This window comes from Eubalaena glacialis, chromosome 17 (assembly GCF_028564815.1).
Source record: "Eubalaena glacialis isolate mEubGla1 chromosome 17, mEubGla1.1.hap2.+ XY, whole genome shotgun sequence".
Taxonomy (NCBI): domain Eukaryota; kingdom Metazoa; phylum Chordata; class Mammalia; order Artiodactyla; family Balaenidae; genus Eubalaena; species Eubalaena glacialis.
The window spans coordinates 89,334,982-89,358,199 of record NC_083732.1 but is presented as its reverse complement, the minus strand read 5'-3'; the positions used below and the strand labels follow the sequence as shown (position 1 = coordinate 89,358,199).

Genomic DNA, 23,218 nt, shown 5'->3' with positions numbered 1-23,218 from the left:
CATCTTCCTCCTTCCTCCCTATATGTGGAGCACCAGGGCACTCCTCCCAGCAAGGACCCTTCCCTCTGAAACCATGGAAAAGCACAGCTCAGCTGTGAAAAAGACAAACTTTATTGAGCCCCCAGCCCTAATTCTCTTTCTCCTGCACAGTCTTGGTTCCCCGGAGACGCCCAGTCCGGCGGGCAGCAATGAGACCCACTTTCCGGCCAGCAGGGGCATCTCTGCGGATGGTAGAGGGTTTGCCGATGTGCTGGTGGTTGCCACCTCCGAAGGGATGCTCAACAGGCTGCGGGAAGAGGGAAGTGGTGTTGGGGGTGGCCCCGACCTACCTCAGGAGGGCTTGGGGAATGGTACAATCAACCAGCCTGTGCTTACAAACCATCACCCAGAGCCTCACACTACAGATCCCCCCCCAACAGAGAAGAGGGAACACTGCAGGAAGGAGCCTGTCCGCCCAATCTCACAGCCCCAGTACGCTGAATACCCCCACCACTGCCCATTTCTGGGCCACTTACATTCATGGCCACACCCCGCACGCGTGGCCAACAATTCCTCTTTGCCTTATACTTGTGGTAGGCACGGCCGGCCTTCAGAATGGGCTTGTCAATGCGGCCACCTCCAGCCACCACACCTGTTGGAGACCAGGGACCTCAGGGAGATGTATCACACCCTGCCCAGCACTGGGGGACCCTCCCATCAGGCAGAGCATCCTCTGCTCGGTCCGTGCCAGTGTCCCACCCCCATGTGTCATACACGATCACATGTTCCCAGGAACCTCAGAAATGCCTTGAAACTATCACCAAGCACCAAGTCCCCTTGCAGCCTATCAGCTGACAAGTTACTTCAGGCGCTGCAGGGTCGTTAAGCCAGGGCTTTATTCACATCATCTGGAATGCCTACCTTGATCCATGGTTCTCCAGGAAGTCGTCCCCTTTGCAGGGTCTGACACTGGGCTCCTCCAAGCACCTCCCCACCCCAAACAGGACAGCTGACCCAACCTGCCACTTCTCTGCCGTTGTTTTGTTTATTCTGTGAGCACATCCTCAAGAGCCTCCCCCATGCAAGACTGGCTCTGCCACATGGATTCAAAGGTGTTGACAAAAAGCAAAGTAAACAAACTTGGGTTCATACGCTTTTTTCCTGGGTGACTTTAAGGAAATCACACATCTCTTGGTAGGATGTTCACCGGGTGGATGCATGGGCAGGGATCACATAAGTCCAGGTTATCCCCAAGCGCAGACAAGTCTGCCTTAAAGAGTCCCAGCGGGTTCGGTCTCATTCGATACCCAACCAGCAATTAAGTAGGAACTGCTACGCCCGCTTTAGAGCTGTGCTCAAGCTTACAGAGCCCACACTTCAGTGAAGCAAAGAGCTGGGTTCCAAGCCCCTGTCTAGCTGCTGGCTGTCCACAGGAGACCCACAGCATTCAACTGCCACCTTCCACTCACCGACCACAGCCCTATTGGCGGAAGAGATGACCTTCTTGGAGCCCGAGGGCAGCTTCACTCTGGTCTTCTTTGTCTCAGGGTTGTGGGAGATGACAGTCGCATAGTTCCCAGAGGCCCTGGCCAGCTTGCCCCGGTCACCAGGCTTCTCCTCCAGACAACACACGATGGTGCCCTCGGGCATGGTGCCCACCGGGAGCACATTGCCGATGTTGAGCTGGGCTGCGAGGGGAAGCAGCAGCACCAGGCAGTCAACAGCGTAAGGTGGTGTGTCCTAACCACTGCTTGCCAAAAACAAGGCCAGAGCAGCACTCCACAGCCAGCCTCCTCTTACAGCTCTCCGGGCACCCACCAGGCATGCGTGGCCAAGCAGGTCTCGCCACGTGAAGGCTGCTGCCTCAATGTTCCTCCCCCGACCCAAGGCGTAAACCTCAAGGAACCGCAGGTCCCTCCCCACCGCGACCTTCCATCTCGGCGTGACGCTCACCCTTCTTGCCGCAGTACACGAACTGGCCAGTGTGGATGCCCTCGGCGGCGATGAACAACTCCGTCCGCTTCTTAAAACGGTACGGATCCCGGAAGACCACCTTGGCAAGGGGCGCGCCGCGGCCCGGGTCGTGGATGATGTCCTGCGGGGCGAGGTGGCTTGAGTGGCGTGGGTCCCGCCGGGCGCCCCACGCCCCCACCCGCCCCAGCCCGCGCCCCGAACCTTCACGATGCCCTTGATGTAGCCGTGTCGCTCGGCGAAGTCCACGGCGCGCAGACGCGCGGCGCCCTTTCGGTGCTTCACATGCGCGCGGAACACGGAGCCGGCGCCCTTCCTCTGCCCACGGATCACGCGGCCCATCGCGGCGGTCTGGGGGCGGCTCATGGTTAGCGGCCGGGCCGCCCAGGCACCCCCACCACCCCGGCTTCAGGGCTCCCGCTCCCCCGGCTCCTCCCTCCAGGTGTCGGCACCCTCCGCGCCCCCATCCCCGGCCGTGCGACCCGGCGCCTTCTGCAGAGCCGGCTGGGGTCCCTCACGGGCCCTAGGGCTCCGGATGGCACCGGATGGCACCGGATGGCACCGGACAGCACCAACACGCCCTACCTGCTGCCGGGCACGGCCGAAAGAGGAGACGCGACCCTTGAGAGCCGCCTTATCTTCCGGGGCGGGGCCGAGAGCCCTTAACCTTCCGGCCAGGAGCGGCGGTCGCTACCGCAAGGCACGCCGGGACTTGTAGTCCTCTCGCGGGCGCCAGTGGCCCCTCCCGCGCGCCGGGGCCTCAGCGCAGGCGAACTGAGGTGGTTGGTCCCGCAGTGCGCAGAGGCTCCGGTGGTCTGGCGGGGAGGCTGCTCTCCCGCCGCGGGGCCGTCGAGTGGGCGGGCAAGCCTACCAGAAAGGGAGCCTCCAGTAGGGCACATCTTTCGGGGAGGGGGCTTCTGGAGAAGTGGGAGGGGTCCTTCCCGAGAGGGTCCCTGGAATTGGCAGAAGAGGAGGTGGATCCCCTGAGTGAGAACTGTCAGTAGGCGAGGACAGGGAGAGCTTAGTGACCAGGGCAGTGGGTGTGCAGGTGACGCCTGAGGAGGGAGAGCCAGCGAGGTAGGGAGAGAGTGAGGGCAGGGGTCTCAGGGAGCAGAGGGCCTTGCACTCAGGACTCTGGGGTGGTGTGTTTGCACCAGTGCGGGCAGGTGGGTTTTGCAGGGGTGGAGGCCAGACAGACATCAGGAGAAGGTGACAGGAGAGGGAAGGAAGGGTCCATGTGGCCACATGCTGAAGCCACAGCGGGGCACGAGGCGCCCGGAGAGACAGCCGACTCTTGGCAGAGATAGCTCACCCGGAGGCAGCACAGCCTACAGCAGGGCCAGGAGCTGAGGGGCACTGGGGCCGCCCTGGGGCGGGGTGACAGGCTCTGGGGTCAGCTCGGGATAGGCCTGGAGGACCAGAAGGGCAGAGGAAGAGTGGGATGGAGGTGGGGACAGTGCTTGGACTTGTGGGCTGTGGGGCCCTAGAATGGAGTATGGGGGGGGCGGGGCACGTGGCCCTCCACTCTCCCTCTGACCCTGAGTGAGGCAAGATGGAAACACCACAGGCCCTGCCTTCAAGGGACTCCGGTCCAAGTGGGAAAAAAGTTGAGTACAGGGCAGGAGTCAGACAGGAGCAGGTGGTGACAAGGCCTCTCTGTGCTGGGCACAGGCCTGTCACCCGCAGCCCCTGCTGCCCACCTCCTCAGGCCCCCTCCGGCACCTCGTTCATTTTGCTCTCAGGACCCCAAGCCCCTGACCTCCTCAGGTAACATTTCCCTGGGGGACAAAGGGAACTTCTGCTTCTGTTCAGGGCTTGGGGTCTCCTGGTTCCTCCTGCCAGCTTTTGAGCCAAGCAAGGCTAAATCCAAAAGGCGTTCCTAGAGATAGCGAAGGAACCTTAGAGCAAGGTTTTGATACAAACCAACCAACCCAGAGCCCACACTCCCAACTATCTCCTTTATGAGACTCACACACCACACCAATGTTTCCCTGCCCTACATCACCCCAGGGCCAGGTATGGGACAACTAGAGACCACCCCGATAACCTGATAACCTGCAGCCTGCTGAAATTATTCAAACATATGATCCTAAGCTTACTCAGCGCACCTGCTCTGCCTCGCCCATTCCTTCCTGCGGAAACCCCAATGAAGGCTCTGGGCCACACCTTCCCTCCCCTCTTTTGCCTCCTGACCAACCTAGTGCTTCCCTGTGTGGCCCCGTGTGGTGTGCCCTGCCTCCCATTCCAGAGACCTGTGAGTATAAATGTCTTCCTTCACTTCCGAGTCTGCATGTCTTACCATCCCCGATTAAAACAAACCCGAGGTACATTTTAGCACACCATCAGATTTCTGAGTGCTCAGGGATGGTGATGGCCTTCAGGGGCTCTGTCTGTTCTGGTTCATTGAAAGTGTTATTGTTCTGGGCCATCTACTAGACTACAGAAAGTCTAGTAGATGGCCCAGACTGGCCTTGGAAACACAGCTCTTTGAAAATAATTTTTCTTTTGGCCTCACAGCTTGCGGGATCATAATTCCCCGACCAGGGATTGAACCTGCACCCTTGGCCGTGAAAGCGTGGAGTGCTAACCACTGGACCGCCAGGGAATTCCCAAAAATAATTTTTAAACTGGGCTTTTCCCCTGGGAACACTTACAGCTTGGAATCCCAATCGCAGGCTGGAAATAGCTGGAAAGTAATCTGGGTTGGCCCAGAGAAGGGGCACTGTGGCCATTTGGGAAACCATGCAGGCCCCTGACTTTTTTTTTTAATATTTATTATTTTTTTAAACAATTTTTTAAAATTAATTAATTTATTTATTTATTGGCTACGTTGGGTCTTCGTTGCTGCGCACGGGCTTTCTCTAGTTGCGGCGAGCAGGGGCTACTCTTCGTTGCGGTGCGCGGGCTTCTTATCGTGGTGGCTTCTCTTGTTGCGGAGCACAGGCTCTAGGCGCGCGGGCTTCAGTAGTTGTGGCACACAAGCTCAGTAGCTGTGGCTTGTGGGCTCTAGAGCACAGGTTCAGTAGTTGTGGCGCACAGGCTTAGCTGCTCTGCAGCATGTGGGATCTTCCCGGACCAGGGTTCGAACCCGTGTGCCCTGCATTGGCAGGCGGATTTTTAACCACTGTGCCACCAGGGAAGTCCCTAAATATTTATTATCTATTTATTTATTTAGGCTGCTCCGGGTCTTAGCTGCTCGTGAGATCTTTTTTTAGTTGTGCCATGCGGAATCTAGTTCCCTGACCAGGGATCGAACCCCGGCCCCCTGCATCGGGAGCGTGGAGTCTTAGCCACTGGACAACCAGGGAAGTTCCCCAGGCCCCTTACTGTTAATAGTCTGTTTGCTCAGTGGGTCCAAGGCTCAGTGAGGATTATGGGACTCAGCCACGGAGGCCCTGGAATGGCCTGCAGTGGATAGAAGCAGTCTCCTTCACCCCGCTCCCAGGGAGCACCCTCAGTGCCCTGGTACCTGCACCTCCCACACTGCCCAGATGTCTACTGGGTGGACACTCTGGGCCAGGCTTTCGTGGTGGCTGAGATGGCTCTGTCCTCAGGGTCCACAGACCCAAGCATCAGCCCTGGCTCCCCCTCTTGCTCCCTGGGTCATCCTTACCTTGAGTAGGAGTGCTCCTCTCACCTTGAGGGGGCCAGGCTAGGGCCCAGGTTTGCCAGCACCTCCTAGCTCTAGATGGTGCAGTGTGAAGACCCTCCAGCAGGAAGGCTCCCAGTAGATCAGGACCACCAGTGAGCTCAGGGTACCTGAGCACTTGGCTGGCGATTAGGGTTAGGAAGCAGGCGTATTCCCAGCCCTTTCCCATTCTCCATTCCTTCGTTTATTCATACTTTGCACAGATGCTCTCTGAGCGTGGCCAGGGAGGATGTGGGGACGGTAGAGTTGAGATCGAGCTGGGAGGTGTGGGGTGGGAGCGCCGGGACCATGCCGCACAGGGGCCCAGGGAGAGGAGCTGGTTCCTCCGAGCGTACTTGCTTTTCCCTTCCACCTCCCCTAGGAGTCGGTCCGGGAGCTGATTCTGCCCATTTCCTTACTTTGGTTTGCACCAATTTCACAGTGGCTTTGCCTGGGACCCCGGGATTTGGATCATCGACGAGTCGGGCATCAGGGCCCTCCCCGCGAAAAGCTTTGCGCACCCTTCCCCTGCCCTTCCCGCTCCAGGGCTGTCCAGTGTGAAGAGCTCCAGGGACCAGGGCCGCACAAAGCTGAGGCCTCCGAAGACACAGGCAGCGTCCTCCCCAGGGCTGCAGGGACCTGGGGAGGCTCCTGCTGAGTCCCAAAAAAGTTGGGGTGCCCGCCCCTACACACAGGACAGCGTGGATCTGGGAGAACACCCAGAACACGTGGCCCCGGGGGCCACACTAAGTTGGGGATGGGTGGGGGCGCAGCGAGGAGAAGCCTTGACCTGACCTCGGGGCGCGCCGCCCTTCGCCTGGGGTCCCACCCCATCCGGTCTCTTGGCAGGTCCTGGGCTGTCCTGCTGCCCCGAGCCCCGTGATGCAGCCAGGGACCCCCAGCCCGGAGTCCCGGTTGACGACCCTCCCTTGGGCCTCTCCTCTTTCTGGTGGTCCTCACCCTTTCTGGGGCCCTCCCAGCCTCATCTCTGAGCTGTCGGTGCCCCGTCACACTCTGCGGTGACCTCGGCCTGGACCACCTGCCCCACCAGGTGCAGAACACCTGCTCTTTGCACACGGCTCCTCTGCGCCCCCAGCTGGCCGTTCCCCCCCACCCCGTACCCCCTCCACCTCGGGCACGGCCTGGGTGGGGGTGTCTCCGTAGTCCTGGGGCCTGGAACGGGTGCCCAGCGGGTGCGTTCTGCTATGGAAAAACCAGCACATAGAACCAGTGCGGGGACCAGCGCCCTCGGACTGGTGACCGGAGGTGCGCGGGATCGTCCCGGGCGGACTTCAGGCTCTCCGCCCGCTTCGCCCAGGTCCGCTCCCCGCCCCCAGGCCAAGAGACACCGGGCCCAGACCCACGCCTTTCCTGGGCCCCGGCTCCGCCCTCCCCGTACTGTGACCCCGCCCTTTACCGGACTCCGCCCCGCCCTCTCCAGGCTCCATCCTTTCCCCAGCGATATGGCCCCGCCAGTTCACCGGCTCCGAGGCGGGGGCGGGGGCCGGCTGGGAACCACCGAGTTGGCCGAGCCTCCGAACCGCCCAGAACGGCCGGAAGTCTGCGGGGCAGAGCGGCCGCGGGCGGCCGAGGCCCATTTCCGGCGTCGTCCCGCGGGTGGGTCCTCGAGCGGCCCCGGGGAGGGTGAGTCGGTGCAACCCGCGCGGATTAGTGTGGGGGCGGCACACGTGCTCTTCGCCCTCGGGCGGAGAGGCCGCCTACCAGCCCCAGCGTCTTCCCGCCTCCGACTCTGCAGGCCCCGCGCTCCCCCTGCCTCTCCGCGGGGAAGCGCGGGTGGCGCGGGCGGCTCTCAGAGCCCGTGGGCTCCTGGCGGGGCGGTGGTCGACCCTCGGCCGTCTTGGCCAGCAGAGGTGGGAGGCGGGAGGGGGAGTCCCGCAGATCCGGCCTCGCGGCAGCCTCGTAACCTTCCCGCCGGTTCTAGGCCAGCTCCAGGGGCATCCTTGCTTCTCCTACCTGCGTAATCATCTTCCTCTAGGGCCCTCTTTTTCCCTCCCTCACTGCCCGTCGAAGACCTAGACTTAGTGAGGGTGGCAAAAAGGGCTGTACCTTGGGGGAGTAGGGTATGTATCTTCTCTGAATTCTGGCTGCCGCTCAGGGCCTGCGGTTCTCTACAGGGGACCCAGGATCCAGCACTGGCGAGGCCCAGGTGGGGACCCACCTGACAGTGGTCACTGCTGCCTTAGCCTTGCTGTCCTCACGGCCTGGGGCTTCGGCCCTCAAGCCGATTTGAGAGCCGAAAGCTCCCCTAGGAAGCCCGCTTCTCATTCTGACCTCCCAGAGAGATGCCTGGGGAGGGGCCAAGTTTATGTACTGGGGTTGGGGTGGGGTCCTGTGTCCACGCCTCTTGTCCCTGCAGTCCGTCCTTCCGATTCCTGTCTATTCGAGCCTCCAGTCGCATCATGCTTCCTCTTGCGGCCCCACAGGCTCATTCAGCCCCGGTTTTTCCTGCCTCATGCCCTTTGCACACGTTGTTCCTGCTGCCTGCAGTGCCTTCCCCGCCTCTATTACCTTGGCCAAGTTAGCACCTAGGGGAAGTGACCCATCAGACTAAGTCAGAATTTCCTAGTTTACGTGCTTTCAGAGTTTCCTGTGCTTCGGTGCTATTATCACAGCTGTAATTTTGCATTTGTTTGTGTGGTCATTTAACTCTTTTCTCCAGTAGACTGCTCCGTGAAGGCAAAGTCTTTGTGTACTGTTCACTACTGTATCCCCATTGCTTGGTTGAGCACCCGGCACCCGTGGCAACCACCCATCACATGTTTGTGGAGTGATTCATACATACTACACACTCTGAAAGATGAATGGAGCTTCGGGGGGCAGGTACTCAGGTGCCATGGCGACTTTGGTCCCGCCCCAAGTCCCTGCCAGAGAACACCTGGGGTTGGAGGTAAAGGATCTGAGAACGTAGTACCACGCCCCTCGATTAGCCTGCAAGTCAGGGGTTGGGGCCTCCAGGATACTGATCTCTGACCTTTTCGTAACTTCCAGCAGGTCTCTCGGCCGGGACACGTGGATCCCCACCCACCCAGCCGCATGGTAGGAGTCTGACTTCCCCCATTCACTCCCTCGTCCTGTGAGGGCCCCTTCCTCCTCCTTTGGGCACCCCCCCTGCCCACTGGACCTGGACCTAGACCGTCCCTCGGCCCCACACTGTGGCCCTTGCCAGTCTCAGGCATGCCCATTGCCAAGGTAGTGAGCAAACCCCTGCCCAGACTGGGCCCTGCCTGAGGCTCTCGGGGGAGGATTGTATATCACCGTAGTCTGGGTCCCTCTCCCTTCTCCATACTGTCCCTCCCCTTGATTTTCTTTTCTTTTCTTTTCTTTTCTTTTTTTTTGCCACACTGCATGGCTTGCAGGATCTTAGTTCCCTGACCAGGGATCTAACCTATGCCCCCTGCAGTGGAAGTGCGGAGTCCTAACCACAGGACCGCCAGGGAATTCCCTCCTCCCCTTGATTTTAGAGCCAAAGGGGCCTGGTGACTGTCTCACCCAACCTTGTGGTCCATGTGCCTGAGACACCCAGGGGTCCCTGGGAGACTGGTGTGTGTCCTTTCAGGAGGCTGTGACGTTTGGTGATGTGGCTGTGCACTTCTCACGGGAGGAATGGCAGTGTCTGGACCCTGGCCAGAGGGCTCTCTACAAGGAGGTGATGCTCGAGAACCACAGCAGTGTGGCCGGACTAGGTGAGGCTTCATCTGGACACCCTTACCCCCTGCATCATCGGTCAGCACCCACCTAGCCAGGCCTCTATTATATATATTTCTTTATTTATTGTTTTATTCTATTTATTTTTGGTTGTATGCAGTCTTCGTTGCTGTGTGCGGTCTTCTCATTGTGGTTTCTCTTGTTGCGGAACATGGGCTCTAGGCGTGCGGGCTTCAGTAGTTGTGGCACGCGGGCTCAGTAGTTGTGGGTCACGGGCTCTAGAGTGCAGGCTCAGTAGCTGTGGCGCACGGGCTTAATTGCTCCGCAGCATGTGGGATCTTCCCGGACCAGGGCTCGAACCCGTGTCCCATGCATTAGCAAGGGGATTCTTAACCACTGCGCCACCAGGGAAGTCCCCAGGCCTCTGTTATAGGCTGCGGATATGGAGGCCGTGTGGTCAAGCTCTCATGGGCTAAACAGGGGCCTTGGGCCTGTGAGTCCTTGTGGGTCAGAAGCTAACCCCAGGACGGGTCACAGTGAGCCAGGCAGGCTCCCAGGTTTGCACACGTCACCTGATTTAATCCTCACAGTGTAGGTGGACTTCTGGGAGCTGCTGAAGCTTCCTTTTTGCCTGAGTGAATAGATTAACTTGTGAGAAATAGAATCCAACTTGAAATAGCTTAAACAGCAGAAGAGAAGCTTTTGGCTCATAGGATCCAAGGAGATGGTTGTATGGTCAAAGCCAGGGTGGCAGCGATGCTGCAGGTGCCACTCCGTGGAGGCTGTCAGGGCTCCCTGCGGCCCTCCTGCCCTGCCCTGTCTTCCTCTCCCATCCCCCACCACCACAGGCAGGCACCCCAGTGCATTTCATGTCTCTCTCTGTGTTGTTGTGTCACGCGCCCTGTGATATGGACTGCACCCTTGTGAAAGGGATGTGTGACCCCTGCCGCGCTGGCCCCATGTGGTCTCCAGCCCCATCACACTTGAGTGCCTGGGCCCCCGAGAGAGCATTGGGCTGGGGGACCAGAAGTGGGCGAGACACGGCAGCGTGGTCAGCTAAGGGCCTCTCAGCCTGCTGGACCAGGCCTGTCCCCTTCAGTCCCGGCCAGCCCGCAGGCCCAGCTTTCTCGTGTGTTTCCACTCAAAGGAGCACGCAGTGAGCCTGTCGTGATTTGAGCTCCCATTTCTCTGATGACTGCTGACCTGGAGCATCTTTCAAGTCTTGTTAGAGTTGGGAAGAGCCAGGTATCTTCCATAAAGTGTTCAGAGCCTTGGCCAGTTTTCTGCTGGGGTCACTGGGCCTTATTGATTTGAATGTGTTTGTTATTTCTTTTATTTGATTTCATTGAGTCTAAAATGCTATACATCATAAAACACATCATTGTTTTATGTATCATTACGAGGTAGAACGCTGCTGTTTATACTGCCACACGATGTTTTCTTATCCCTTCGGTTTTTTTTTTGTTTTCGTTTTTAATTTTTATTTATTTATTTATTTATTTATTTATTTTTGGCTGCGTTGGGTCTTCGTTGCTGCACGTGGGCTTTCTCTAGTTGCGGCAAGCGGGGGCTACTCTTCGTTGCGGTGCACGGGCTTCTCATTGCAGTGGCTTCTCTCATTGTGGAGCACGGGCTCTAGGCGCGCGGGCTTCAGTAGTTGCGGCACGTGGGCTCAGTAGTTGTGGCTCACGGGCTCTGTAGTTGTGGCTCACGGGCTCTAGAGCACAGGCTCAGTAGTTGTGGCACACAAGCTTAGTTGCTCCGCGGCATGTGGGATCTTCCCGGATCAGGGATCGAACCCGTGTCCCCTGCATTGGCAGGTGGATTCTCAACCACTGCGCCACCAGGGAAGCCCATCCCTTCAGTTTTTTATTTTATACTTTTTAAGAGTGCTGTCAGACACATTTAGACAAGATTAAGTGTACATCACTGAAATAGAAAGGGAAAGACACGTGGAGTGAGTTGGCTTGGGTGTTGCTCTGTCCCCTCCCATCCTCTGATGAATTGGTTTCTGTGTCCACTCTATGACCTGCTGGCGTCCTGTGGGCCATGGAGAGCCTGAGTTGTGCTGCCTTTCTTAAGTGTTGCTGGGTTTTCGTTTTCTTGCCCGGTGTGGGGCAGCCATTCTTCCTGCTGGATCTCGGTGATGAACCACACGACTCCTACACTGTGCCCATCCTCCTGTCTCAGGCGTGGTGTGCACATGGTTGCTGATTTGCCAGTGACTGAATTGCAGTCACTGCCCTGGCGAAAGTTTGCTTCTTCAGTCTCAAAAGAGCCCCGCTGCTTTTTCTCCCCGGCCTTCTGCTATACGGTCACTCGGTGCAAAGAGCAGTGTTTACCACAGTGCTGGTTACTCAGCTGAGGCCACTGCGATGTGAGCAGCTGTGGCCCAGCCCACATGTGCACAGGCTCCATGGCAGGTCACAGTGCCACCCGGCTAAGGACAGCACGTCCCAGATGTGACCCACATTCAGAGACCTGAATGTGCTCTTTAAGTGCATCTTAGGATCCATCGAATGAGACAGTACTGCACAGGTGTTGTGCCTTGTAAATATCTTCCCCATTCTCTCCTGTTTGTTAGCTTTGTGAGGTGAGATTCTAATTTAATTAAATCGATCAGTTTTTGCGTTATGAGTTGTACTTCTGAAGTTTTATATAAAAGTTCTTTTCTACTCCAAGGCCATGGGGATGGCCTGCATTTTCTCATGTGGATTTTATAGTTCATCTTTCTCATTTAGACCTGGGCTCCACTTTTGTGTGTGGAGTTAAGTAAGAATCCTTTTTTTTATTTTTAATTTTGTTTATTTATTTATTTTTGGCTGTGTTGGGTCTTCGTTGCTGCACGCGGGCTTTCTCTAGTTGCGGCGAGCGGGGGCTACTCTTCGTTGCAGTGGCTTCTCTTGTTGCGGAGCACGGGCTCTAGGCGCGCGGGCTTCAGTAGTTCTGGCTTACAGGCTCTAGAGTGCAGACTCAGTAGTTGTGGTGCACCGGCTTAGTTGCCCCGCGGCATGTGGGATCTTCCCGGAGCAGGGATAGAACCCGTGTTCGCTGCATTGGCAGGCGGATTCTTAACCACTGGACCACCAGGGAAGTCCAAGAATTTTGTTTTTAATCATAAATGAGCATGTCGAATTTCAGATTCTTTTCCTACATTAATTGAGGTGTCCATATGTTTTTTTTTCCTTAGTTTGTTAGTCTAATAAATTACATTGGCATATTTACTTATATTCCTGGAATAAACCTTACTTAAGTCATGATATTTACATATACAGTCTGATAACCTTTTGGACTCAGGTAGTCAGTATTGTATTTTGGATTTTTACATCCCTGTTCCTAAGCCAAATGGACTTGTATGGTTTTTTGTTTGTTTTTTCTTTTTTGGTGAATTGTCATTATGTAGTTTGGTATTTTTTGCATATAAGTTTCATAAAATGAGCTGGGAAGCTTTTGCTGTCTTTTTTAATTTCTGGAAGAATTTATATAGAATTAATTGAACCTTCGAGTTTTTGGTTGAACTCAACTGTAAAACCACCTGGGCCTTGAGCCCTTGGGGAAGGAAGGTGTTTGACTAGAATTTACATTTTCTTAATGCCTCATGGTCTATCAAGCTTATGGATTTTCCCCTGTGCCAATTTTGTCATTTCTAGTTTTTGTACAGCTAGAGCTACTCATTCAGATTTTCAATTTTTTAGCATGTATTATTTAGCATGTATTCGTAATACTCTTTATTTTTAATCTCTGGTATGTTTGTGTTTGTTTTCCTTGTTTGTTTTATTTTTTGGCAGCATTTTTTCACTGTGTTGACTGTGATTTTTAAAAAATATTTTTTTTTATTTATGTTGGCTGCACTGGGTCTTCGTTGCAGCACACAGGATCTTTTCGTTGTGGCATGTGGACTCTTAGTTGCGGCATGCGGACTTCTTAGGTGTGTCATGCATGCGGGATCTAGTTCCCCCACCAGGAATGGAACCCGGGCCCCCTGCATTGGGAGCGTGGAGTCTTACCCACTGGACCACCAGGGAAGTCCCTGTGATTGGTTTTGCCACAAGACTATTCTTTTTATCTTTTTGAAGAACCAGCTTTTGGGTTTTTTTTTGGGAGGGGGTGCTCTTTCATTGAACCTTGTCCACCTGTGTTATTTTCTCCCTTTTTATTTGTTTGTGTTTGCTGTGTTGTTTTGTTTGCAACTCCTTGAATTTAGTATTTACCTCTTCTGTGTTTATCATTCTTGTTTCTTTTTTTAAAAAATAAATTTATTATTTTATTTATTTATTTTTAATTTTTATTTTAATTTTATTTCTGGCTGCATTGGGTCTTTGTTGCTGCGCACGGGATTTCTCTAGCTGCTGCGAACTGGGCTACTCTTTGTTGCGGTGCATGGGCTTCTCACTGCAGTGGCTTCTCTTGTTATGGAGCACGGCTCTAGGCGTGCGGGCTTCAGTAGTTGTGGCACACAGGCTCAGTAGTTATGGCTTGCAGGCTCTGGAGCACAGGCTGAGTAGTTGTGGCGCACGGGCTTAGTGGCTCCACGGCATGTGGGATCTTCCCGGACCAGGGCTCGAACCTGTGTCCCGTGCACTGGCAGGTGGATTCTTAACCACTGCGCCACCAGGGAAGCCCCCAATCATTCTTGTTTCTGGTCAACATATTTAAAAATGTGAAATTTTATCTGTAAGTACTGCTTCAGCTGCGCCCTACAAATTTTGACTTATAGTAAATACAATTTACTTATAGTAAATACCACTTAGTAATTCATCATTTAGTTTTCAGATAGCTAATAGTTTTGAGCTACTTGTCGTGATGGCTGTTATGTCCAGTTGCATTTAGATCAGGCGCAGTCTGTGGTATTATTCTGTGGCCTGTGCCTGACCCCCTTCCTGACTGGCCCAGGGATGTTTCTCTGTGAGCGTTGCACATGTGCTTGGCAAGAATACCTGTTTCACGTTGACTGTGGGGGTCCTGCCATCACCTGAGCCTTCGACCTAGGCTCTCTCTGGCTGCCCTTCTCCACCCACACGGCTGGAAACCTGAGGTGTGCTCCAGCCAGAGGTCTTGGCCAGCCCTTGGATGGGCTGGGAGCACATCACACGGCTGGCCCACAGCATGGGGGCTGGCGGCCCCAGAAGGCAGGTGCCAGGTGGGTGCCTGCAGCTCTCCACCCCTCTGCCGAGGCCCCCCAGGGCTTTGTGTGAGGACTCGAGGCTGGGGCTGCTGGGTGACCATTGGACTTCACACCTGATTTTTTTCTTTTTTAATTTATTTTATTTAATTTTTTGGCGGCACCGCGCGGCATGTGGGATCTTAGTTCCCAGACCAAGAAATCAAACCCGTGCCCCCTGCATTGGAAGCGTGGAGTCTTAACCACTGGACTGCCAGGGAAGTCCTCACACTTTCTGATTTAAAATCCATTTTGTTTGTTGATTTGTTGTTGTTGTTGTTTGTCTTGTTTTTTAACTACGTCGATCTCTTGGAGTGTCCTTGCCCTCAGAACTGAGGGACTGAGGGAAGTGCTGGCAGTGCCTGGCTTCTCTCCCCCTGGGCTAGAGCTGGCCTGTGCTAGGCAGATTCGGGTGACAGGGCTCCCTGGGGATCCTGGCCCTGTGTGGATGGAGACAGGGACAGGCTGGGAGTCCAGGAGTTCCTCTGTGTCCAGCCTCAGGAGGCGACAGACCTGGACAGAGAGGGCCCCTGTGCCCCAGTAGCCCCCAGCCCTTCACTCCTGGGAACCAGGGAGGGCTGAGCTGCACTCCCAGCCACACCAATGCCATCTCCTCCTCTGCCGCCTCCACAGCAGGATTCCTGGTCTTCAAACCTGAGCTGATCTCCCGGCTGGAACAGGGGCAGGAGCCATGGGTCCTCGACCTGCAAGGAGCGGAGGGGAGAGAGGCAGCCAGGACCTCCGAGGCAGGTGAGGCTTCTGGGCACAGGGTGAGAGGGCTGCAGGCGGGAGGCTGGAGGCAGACCCCAGGTGCCACCCATGTGGGCTTGCTGGGCTGCCTGGGAATGCCATGGGGTGGGCCCGGAAGCTTAGACCGGTGGTGGGGCAGCCTCAGAAGAGACTGAACTACAGAAAAGCAAGGACACAAAACACCGTGCATTACGGCAAAAACAGTTTGTTTTTGAACCACAATTTGTTCAGTTTGTAATTTTTTTTTTTTGAGGGGGGGGTGCTGCCTTGCGTCTTTGTTGCTGCGCGCGGGCTTTCTCTAGTTGTGGCGAGCGGGGGCTACTCTTCATCGCGGTGCACGGGCTTCTCATTGCAGTGGCTTCTCTTGTTGCGGAGCACGAGCTCTAGGCGCGTGGGCTCAGTAGTTGTGGGGTGCGGGTTTCAGTAGTTGTGGCTCACGGGCTCTAGAGCGCAGGCTCAGTAGTTGTGGCGCACGGGCTTAGTCGCTCCAAGGCATGTGGGATCTTCCCAGACCAGGGCTCGAACCCGTGTCCCCTGCATTGGCAGAACCACTGCACCACCGGGGAAGCCCTTGTAATTTTACTAATAGTCTTACTGAGCGCAGGTACACACGTGTGGCTCTAAGGGGAGCACTAAGTGTGGCTCTGAGCAGCTGTCCCCTCCCTCCGCCAGTGCTCCCTCTGGAACTTCTTGGGGCCCTGGGTGACCCCAGCCTCTCAGATAAGGCTCTAGGGCTGTGTTAGTGTCCTGGGGCTGCTGTAACAAAGCACCACGAACTGGAGGCTTAAAACAGCAGAGATTTACTGTTTCTCAGTTCTGGAGGCCAGATGTCCAAAATCAAGGTACGGGCAGGGTTGTGTCCTCTCTGAAACCTGTAGGGGAGGATCCTTCCTGCCTATTCTAGCTTCTGGTGGCCCCAGGTATTCCTTGGCTGGTGGCCACATCACTCCAAACCTCCATATGGAGGGCAGGCAGCGTAGGTGGACCCTCTAGAAACCCACGGGAAGGAGGAGTCAGTATGGCCAGTGGGTGTGGCCACCTGGAAGCTGAGGGGCAGACTAGCAAGGGACATGGCCAGGTGTGCGTCAGAGGGCGTGGCTTGGTGGCAGCTGGACGCCACAGAGTTCAGGCCCGGGGTCCTTCTCAGAACCCTAACCCAGTGGACAGCCTTAGGCCCAGTCCTCTTGGGCTCACCACCCGTGTACCCCTCAGCAGCTCTTGCACCTCATTTTTCTTGGTATCTAACACCCCTCTATTCACAGTTTTCAGTCCCTCTTTCCTCCTCACTCTACGTCCTCTGCAACCAGGAGCCTCTGACCTCTCAGCCTAGCCCTGCCTCTCACTAAACCTCCCACCCTATCGAGCTCACTTTGCTTCTTTGTGGATTTTTCCTCGTGCTAGTTCCACGTGGGAGGACCTTTCCCCCACATAGGAGGGTAGCTCTTCGCACTCTGCCAAGTACACTGTAACTGAATGAGTGCATAAAATGAAGTATGAATGAAACCAGATTTTGAGAACTGTCAAAGGCATTGACTTCTTGTAGTGTCTTTCCATGTGCTCAACGCAGACTGTCCTGGGAGGGGGCTCAGTCCCAGGGGTGGTCTGCACCCCTGCCCCATCCTCGCAGTCTTTGTCCTTTCTCTGAGCACATGGGATAAGCAGCAGTTTACTTCCTGTTCATTTCAGATTCTACAATTGGGACCGAGAGTGAGCAGGCCTGTGAAGACATTGACCGTCTAAAATCAGAATCCCGTGTGGTCATGGTCAAAACCCCGTCCCAGGACTTTCCCCAGAGTCCTGGCTTTGGAGACGCCTCTGATCCCGAGGTCTGTTCAGAGAGTCAGCCAACTTCCCTCTTCCAGAAAAACTGCTTGAACACAGGGACTGCGGCTCCCAGGGAGACCTTCGCCGAGGACGAGGCCCAGGGGTGTGGCGAGCGGGGGAGCGGTGGCCGCCTGGGTTGTCGACGTGATCAAAGTCAGGGGTCCTTGCGAAGATGCGACATCTGTGGTAGGAGTTTCCGATCTACTTCATATGTCGCTCTGCATCAGGAAATTAATACACAGAAGAGACCTAACAGCTGCCAAGAGTGCCAAAAAAAATTACCTGATTGCTTACAGGGGAGACATTTGAGTACCTTGCAAGGAGAGAAGCCGTATGAGTGTGAGGAGTGTGGGAAGGTCTTCAGGTTGTGCTCACAGCTTACTCAGCATCAGAGGATCCATACTGGAGAGAAGCCGTTTAAATGCACCGAGTGTGGGAAGGCCTTTCGTCTGAGCTCGAAACTCATTCAGCATCAAAGGATTCACACTGGGGAGAAGCCCTACAGGTGTGAGGAATGTGGAAAAGCCTTTGGTCAGAGCTCTAGCCTCATCCACCATCAGAGGGTCCACACGGGAGAGAGGCCCTATGGCTGCCGGGAGTGCGGGAAGGCCTTCAGCCAGCAGTCTCAGCTGGCCAGGCACCAGAGGACCCATACGGGAGAGAGACCCTACCCATGCCAGGAGTGTGGGAAGGCCTTCAGCCAGAGCTCAACCCTAGCTCAGCACCAGCGGATGCATGCTGGGGAGAAACTTCAGCTCCCGAGAACCCCGGATAGTCCCAGCCTGGTTGCACATCAGAGGTTGCACGCTACCGAGAAACCGTTTAAGTGTGACGAGTGTGGGAAGGCTTTCCGGTGGGTCTCCCGCCTTAGTCAGCATCAGCTGACGCATACCGGAGAGAAACCTTATAAATGCAACAAGTGTTCAAAGGCCTTTGGTTGCAGCTCACGGCTTATTCGCCACCAGAGAACTCACACTGGAGAAAAACCATTTAAGTGTGATGAGTGTGGCAAAGGCTTTGTCCAGGGCTCACACCTAATTCAGCATCAGAGAATTCACACTGGAGAGAAGCCCTATGAGTGCAGTGACTGTGGGAAGGCCTTCAGCCAGAGCTCGAGCCTCATTTACCATCAGAGGATCCATAAAGGGGAGAAGCCCTATGAGTGCCTCGAATGTGGAAAAGCCTTCAGCATGAGCACACAGCTCACGATACACCAGCGGGTGCACACGGGGGAGAGGCCCTATAAGTGCAGTGAATGTGGGAAAGCCTTCAGTCAGAACTCCACCCTTTTCCAGCACCAGATCATTCACGCTGGAGTGAAGCCCTACGGATGCAGCGAGTGTGGGAAAGCCTTCAGCCGGAGCTCGTACCTCATCGAGCACCAGAGGATCCACACTCGAGCCCAGTGGTACCACGAGTATGGGAATACTCTGGAAGCTTCTACCCACGTGAGCCGTAAGAAAGTTAATACTGTAAAGAAACTTCATAAATGTAATGAATGTGAAAAAATATTCAGATGGCGCTCGCATCTAATTATACACCAGAGAATTCACACTGGAGAGAAACCTTATAAATGTAATGAATGTGGCAAAGCTTTTAATAGGAGCTCAAGGCTTACTCAGCATCAGAAAATTCACATGGGATAGACCACTCACCTTTACGAATGTGTATAAATGTGAATAAACCTACAGCCTTAACTTATTTTTTATGGGATCATTTATACTGACGATTTAGAATGTTGTGGAAGATTCAGAATTGCTCTTTTAGGAGAGGGAGCATCCAGATTCACATAAGGTGTATGTTTATTTGCTGGCACGTTTGACCTTCAGTAAACCTCACATCGAGGTGCACATGTGTAGCATTTGAGTTCACAGAGGGAAGACCCCAGGTCCTGCGGACGAGGAAGAGGCATAAGAAAAGCCCCGTGAGCCCCGCCAGATGAGTGGGTTGAAAGAAGTTACCCAGGACGTCTTCCTTAAGCACCAGGTACTCAGACTGGCTTCAGCAGCAAGATATGCTCACTCGTGTCCGCGGGGCCCCAGGCGGCGTGGCCGGGTCCCCCTCACCTGACTCCCCCGGCAGGGCCTCTTTGGGGAGGAGCTGGCTCCAGCAGCAGTGCCCAGGCCCGGGGACAGTGTCACTGGCCCACCCTACTTCCAGAGCCCAGCTGCTTCGGTTACGAGGATCAGATGCTCAGCCTTCACTGGGATTCCCAGCCCGGCCCTCAGCACTGCAGGATCCTCGCCTCAGTCCCGAGAACACCACCAGAGGCTGGGATGTGTGTTGTTGGCTGCTGCTGGCCAGACGTCCTCAAAACTCCAGCCACGGGGACTGCCAAAACGGGGTTCTGCAAGCAGACACACGAGCCCGTGCCTTCTCACATGCCTGAGGAAGGTGGAGACGCCTGCTCACCAGGATCAGCGTGTCGGCGTGGTCATATGGGCCCCACAGGTCCCAGGGCAGAGGGCCCTGCGGGTGCCGAGCACCGGGTGCGCGTGAGCGAGCCCGCTCCGCCCACATCACCTCCTCCCCGGGTTTTCTTTGCCAGCCCAGCCTGGAGAAACGGCCAGGGTAGAGTGGTCAGGGCCCTTGACCTTCTTGACACGGGCGGAAAGAACGTGCAGGGGAGATCACCGCTCCGCCCACCCCTCTGGTTAACCTGACTGACAGGCTGGGGCTGCGGAGCGGCTCACAGAGCATCTCATCAAGGCCTGTGAGCCACAGGATGAGGCTGACGTGTAGCATTGAGTCCAGCCCTGCTTGGGGCCCTGGACTCGGCAGCGGTGACTCGGGACCAGGTGTGTTATTTGCACAGGCTGCCACCCAGGACCACCCCCCTGAGACCTGCCGATCTTTGGTGCCATTGCCAATAATCACAGGCCAAGGGCAGCCTGCCACAGAGAGGCCACTTCTCCCATGCATGGACAGGTGACCCTGAGGGACATAGGTCACTTCAGGATTTATTGCAACACGACTTGGGTCACCATCACACTGGTTGGTTGAAGCCCAGATTGCCTTGTGCGACACGGCCCAAAATCCGCCTATGGGTTTGTATCAGGGGAAACAGTGCCACTCCGTGTGTACTGGAGGGCCTGGTGGGGCTGGGAACAGTGGAGTTCAGGGTGGCCGAGTTCACGTGAGTTTCCGTTCTCAGCACGTGGACAGGGATTCAACCCCGCTGCAGCTCAGCCTGATTTGCCAGTTCGCCTGACAAAAGGTGTGACATGTTCTCAGGTTGCAGTGCTGTCTCGGGGGATGAGGATCATCCCCCAACCTGCATCTTCGGGGGTGTTCCCGCCCTGGGCGGAGGACGCCATGCAGTCGTTGTGCCCCTTGCAGCAGCTGTAACCCCATCTCCCCCGCCGTCCCCTGCTCCACCCAGAACTTGTGTCTGAAGGGTCAGTGCAAGAGGGCAGGGACCTTCACAGACTGTGCAGAGATTATGAACAGAGATTATGTCCCCGCCTCGGCTGCTGTGCTCAACCAGGTGGTCACTGCCGTCAGAGCCGGACAGGGTGGGCACATGTGAGTGGGCTGTATCTTAGGCTTTGTGAGCCACCCAAGGATGGGACAAGAGTCAAGGTCCCGGTGCACATGCCACACGTGCCCTCCACTGGCGCCTGGTGCCATCATGTGCTGGAAGGGCCTCCCGAGGCCCCATGCTCTCGCCTTCTGGCTCTAGGAAGGCTGTTTGTCACTGGGTGCGCCGTCCCCACAAGGGAATTGTCTCCTGGCCGCTTCCTGGTAGTGATGGACAAAGGGGTGGAAGGCCTCTGGACTCCACGTTCTGCACTGGGCAGGATGCTTCTGTCTTCCCCTGACAGCACTTGCAGGCTGGCCAAAAAGGGCCAGAGGGACCAGCCTTAAATCTGTTTCAGCACCTGGATTCTTTCTGGATCAACAGGGTCCTAAGTCAGGGGCGGGCTGACTGTGTGGCCCTTGGGCCAAATGCGGACCTGTGCCCACATCTGTGAGGCCTGGTGATCAGCCTGAGGCCACTGGGCCGGGTAGCTGTAAAGCCTGGGACCTACACAGCCCACAAAACCTGAGCCAGAGTCAGTCCTGTAAATGCACTCATGTCCAGGAAACTTAATCACGAACAGCCAAGGAGTAAGGCAGCTGCTTCAGCTGTAGCCGATCTGACAGCTTCCTGGCTTTGCTTCCGAGTCCCCTGTTGGCAGGACTCCTAACCACTTCGGCTTGGTGCTGCTCCCGATCCATGTTTGCTCAAATCAACTTCAGGATTTTAATGTACCTGTTTACCTTTTAACAGGCCAAGAGCTAAGGATGGTTTTTACATTTTTAAATGGTTGGGGGGGGGCGGAAAAAAGACTATTTTGTGACATTTGAAAATTATATTGAAATCAGATTTCAGTGTGACCAAATAAAGGTTCTTGGAACACAGCTGGCCCATTTGTTTGCGGGTTGCCTCTGATCGAGTGGCAGTCCTGCCTTGTTTACTTGGGTAAAAACGTCATGCCTCCAGCCTTTGAGGGATTATTTTTCCTCTCTGTTCTTAGTGTGCTTTGTTCACTTAAATGTCCCAATACAACCAAGAATTCAATAGAAATACATCTCAAGCTCTGCATTCCAGTCTAGAATATCGACTGCAGAAGTACAGGGTGAGGAGTCCTTTCTTAGCTGAGTCCATGTGAAAAAGATGTGTAGTATTCATGTGTCACCTGGCGAGACATTGTGAGTTCAAACTGCTGCAGAGGTTTGAGATCCCAGAGCACAGGAAAAGCATCTGCGCACGTCATGTGTGCTGGTCGCTTTGCAGGGAGGGAGAGGAGAGGGCTGCCTGCCGGGTAGTGCGAGTTCTGGACCGTTCTGCTCTACTTTCAAGCTATATTTCCCAATTTGGGGCTTCAGTAAATGTAACACTAAACTCATTTTAAGAATTTCCGGGAATTCCCGGGCGGTCCACTGGTTAGGACCCAGCTTTCACTGTGTGCGGGGCCAGGTTCAATCTTTGGGGAACTAGATCCCTCAAGACTCCCAACATGGCCAGAAAACAGAATTTCCAGAACTATTCCAGAGTAGATATTTAAATACTTTGGATTTCTCTTTTGGAGACAATAAATTAAACCCCTAATTTTGACCTGAAATTGCTTTTTGTCTCAATTATCAGATTAAGCTTTGATTTATGACATTTTGAGCATTCTGGAAGCTTCACAAATAACATGGGGTGTGTGTGCAGAGTCCAGGTGGGTTTTCACATCCCTGTGTCCCCTTGTGTGTGTGGCTTGCACTCAGAGCCTGGGAAATGTTTGTTGAATGAATGAATGATGCATTTGGGGCACATCCAGGCTTTGAGGCGAGGCTTTAGAGGCCCACAGAAGAGAGAAAATTCTCCAGCATCAAGTTTCCACAGAGATCTAAATAAGGTCAACACAGTTGTAATTTTCCAGGTGCAAACATCTGTGCAAGGTCTTGTTCTTGCCTGGGGACAAAGGTGGATTGGGCTGGCCCCTGCCCTCAAGTCCAGGTCTGGGGTAGAGACTGACCGCAGGTGAAGGTGGATGGTCCCTCTGCAGCCTGAGGGAGCCCTGCAGGCACACAGGGAAGTGTAGCACTTAGAGCCACCGCCCACCCCCTACCTGGTTTTGTACGGCCCTGGAGCTGAGAATGGGTTTTAAATGGTTGAAACAAATTTTGTGATGTGAACTTAAAATCTCAGTGTCCACAGGGCATTTTTATTGGAACATGATCATGCCCATTGGTTTAGATGTCTCTGGCTGTTTCTGAGCTATGATGGCAGAACTGACAATCATTATGACCTGAAAAGCTAAAATACTCTCTGGCCCTTTAGAGAAAAGTTAGCCACTCCCAACGCAGGTGAAAAGGGCCACCACTGCTGGCCTGCAAGCCTGTGCCCCGCAGTTGGAGGGACCTTCTCAAGCTGGATCATGCCTGCCTCCCCGTACCCACGGTGAGGCCAGAATCCTGTGAGCGGCCTGGAGGCTGGTGGCCTTCATCCCCTGGCTCTGTCCAGCCCCAGGAGCCAACAGTCCCGGGAACAGCCTGCTGCCCATCTTCTGCGTCTCATGAAAGCCACTTACCACCTGTACGCCTTGTGTCATGTTTGCCCGTGTGTCCCTCCTTGAGACAGAAGCATGAGGGCTCACAAGTGAACAACCCAGAGTTTGCAGTATCAGAGCTGTCAAGAGCTCCTCCGAGGGCCGAGGCAGGGCTCTGCGACCCTCTCCTGGCTGAGCAGCTGGGGAAGTGGGGGGAAG

At 55.2% G+C, this 23,218-nt stretch overlaps 2 protein-coding genes across 8 annotated transcripts; one reads left to right on the top strand and one right to left on the bottom strand.

Annotated features, from left to right (window-relative positions):
* Positions 1–93: 93 nt before the first annotated feature.
* On the bottom strand, positions 94–2,607 carry RPL8 (ribosomal protein L8). The gene is made up of 6 exons (XM_061171309.1): positions 2,536–2,607; positions 2,155–2,301; positions 1,933–2,074; positions 1,449–1,667; positions 516–631; positions 94–286 (listed from the first exon to the last, which is right to left on the bottom strand). Exons 2-6 carry the CDS (start codon positions 2,290–2,292, stop codon positions 128–130), a joined length of 774 nt encoding a protein of 257 aa, XP_061027292.1. The 5' UTR covers positions 2,293–2,301; positions 2,536–2,607; the 3' UTR covers positions 94–127.
* A 4,541-nt stretch (positions 2,608–7,148) lies between these two features.
* Positions 7,149–21,383, top strand: ZNF7 (zinc finger protein 7). 7 transcript variants are annotated; one of them, XM_061171550.1, is made up of 6 exons: positions 7,149–7,222; positions 8,262–8,486; positions 8,591–8,635; positions 9,156–9,282; positions 15,039–15,155; positions 16,842–21,383. In XM_061171550.1, the coding sequence occupies exons 2-6, from the start codon at positions 8,397–8,399 to the stop codon at positions 18,623–18,625; spliced, it is 2,163 nt and encodes a 720-aa protein (XP_061027533.1). In that variant the 5' UTR covers positions 7,149–7,222; positions 8,262–8,396; the 3' UTR covers positions 18,626–21,383. The 7 variants fall into 7 exon arrangements, with proteins under 7 accessions (XP_061027533.1, XP_061027534.1, XP_061027531.1 ...); XM_061171551.1 differs by having other exon boundaries at positions 8,588–8,635; positions 15,042–15,155; XM_061171548.1 differs by having other exon boundaries at positions 8,588–8,635.
* Positions 21,384–23,218: the final 1,835 nt, after the last annotated feature.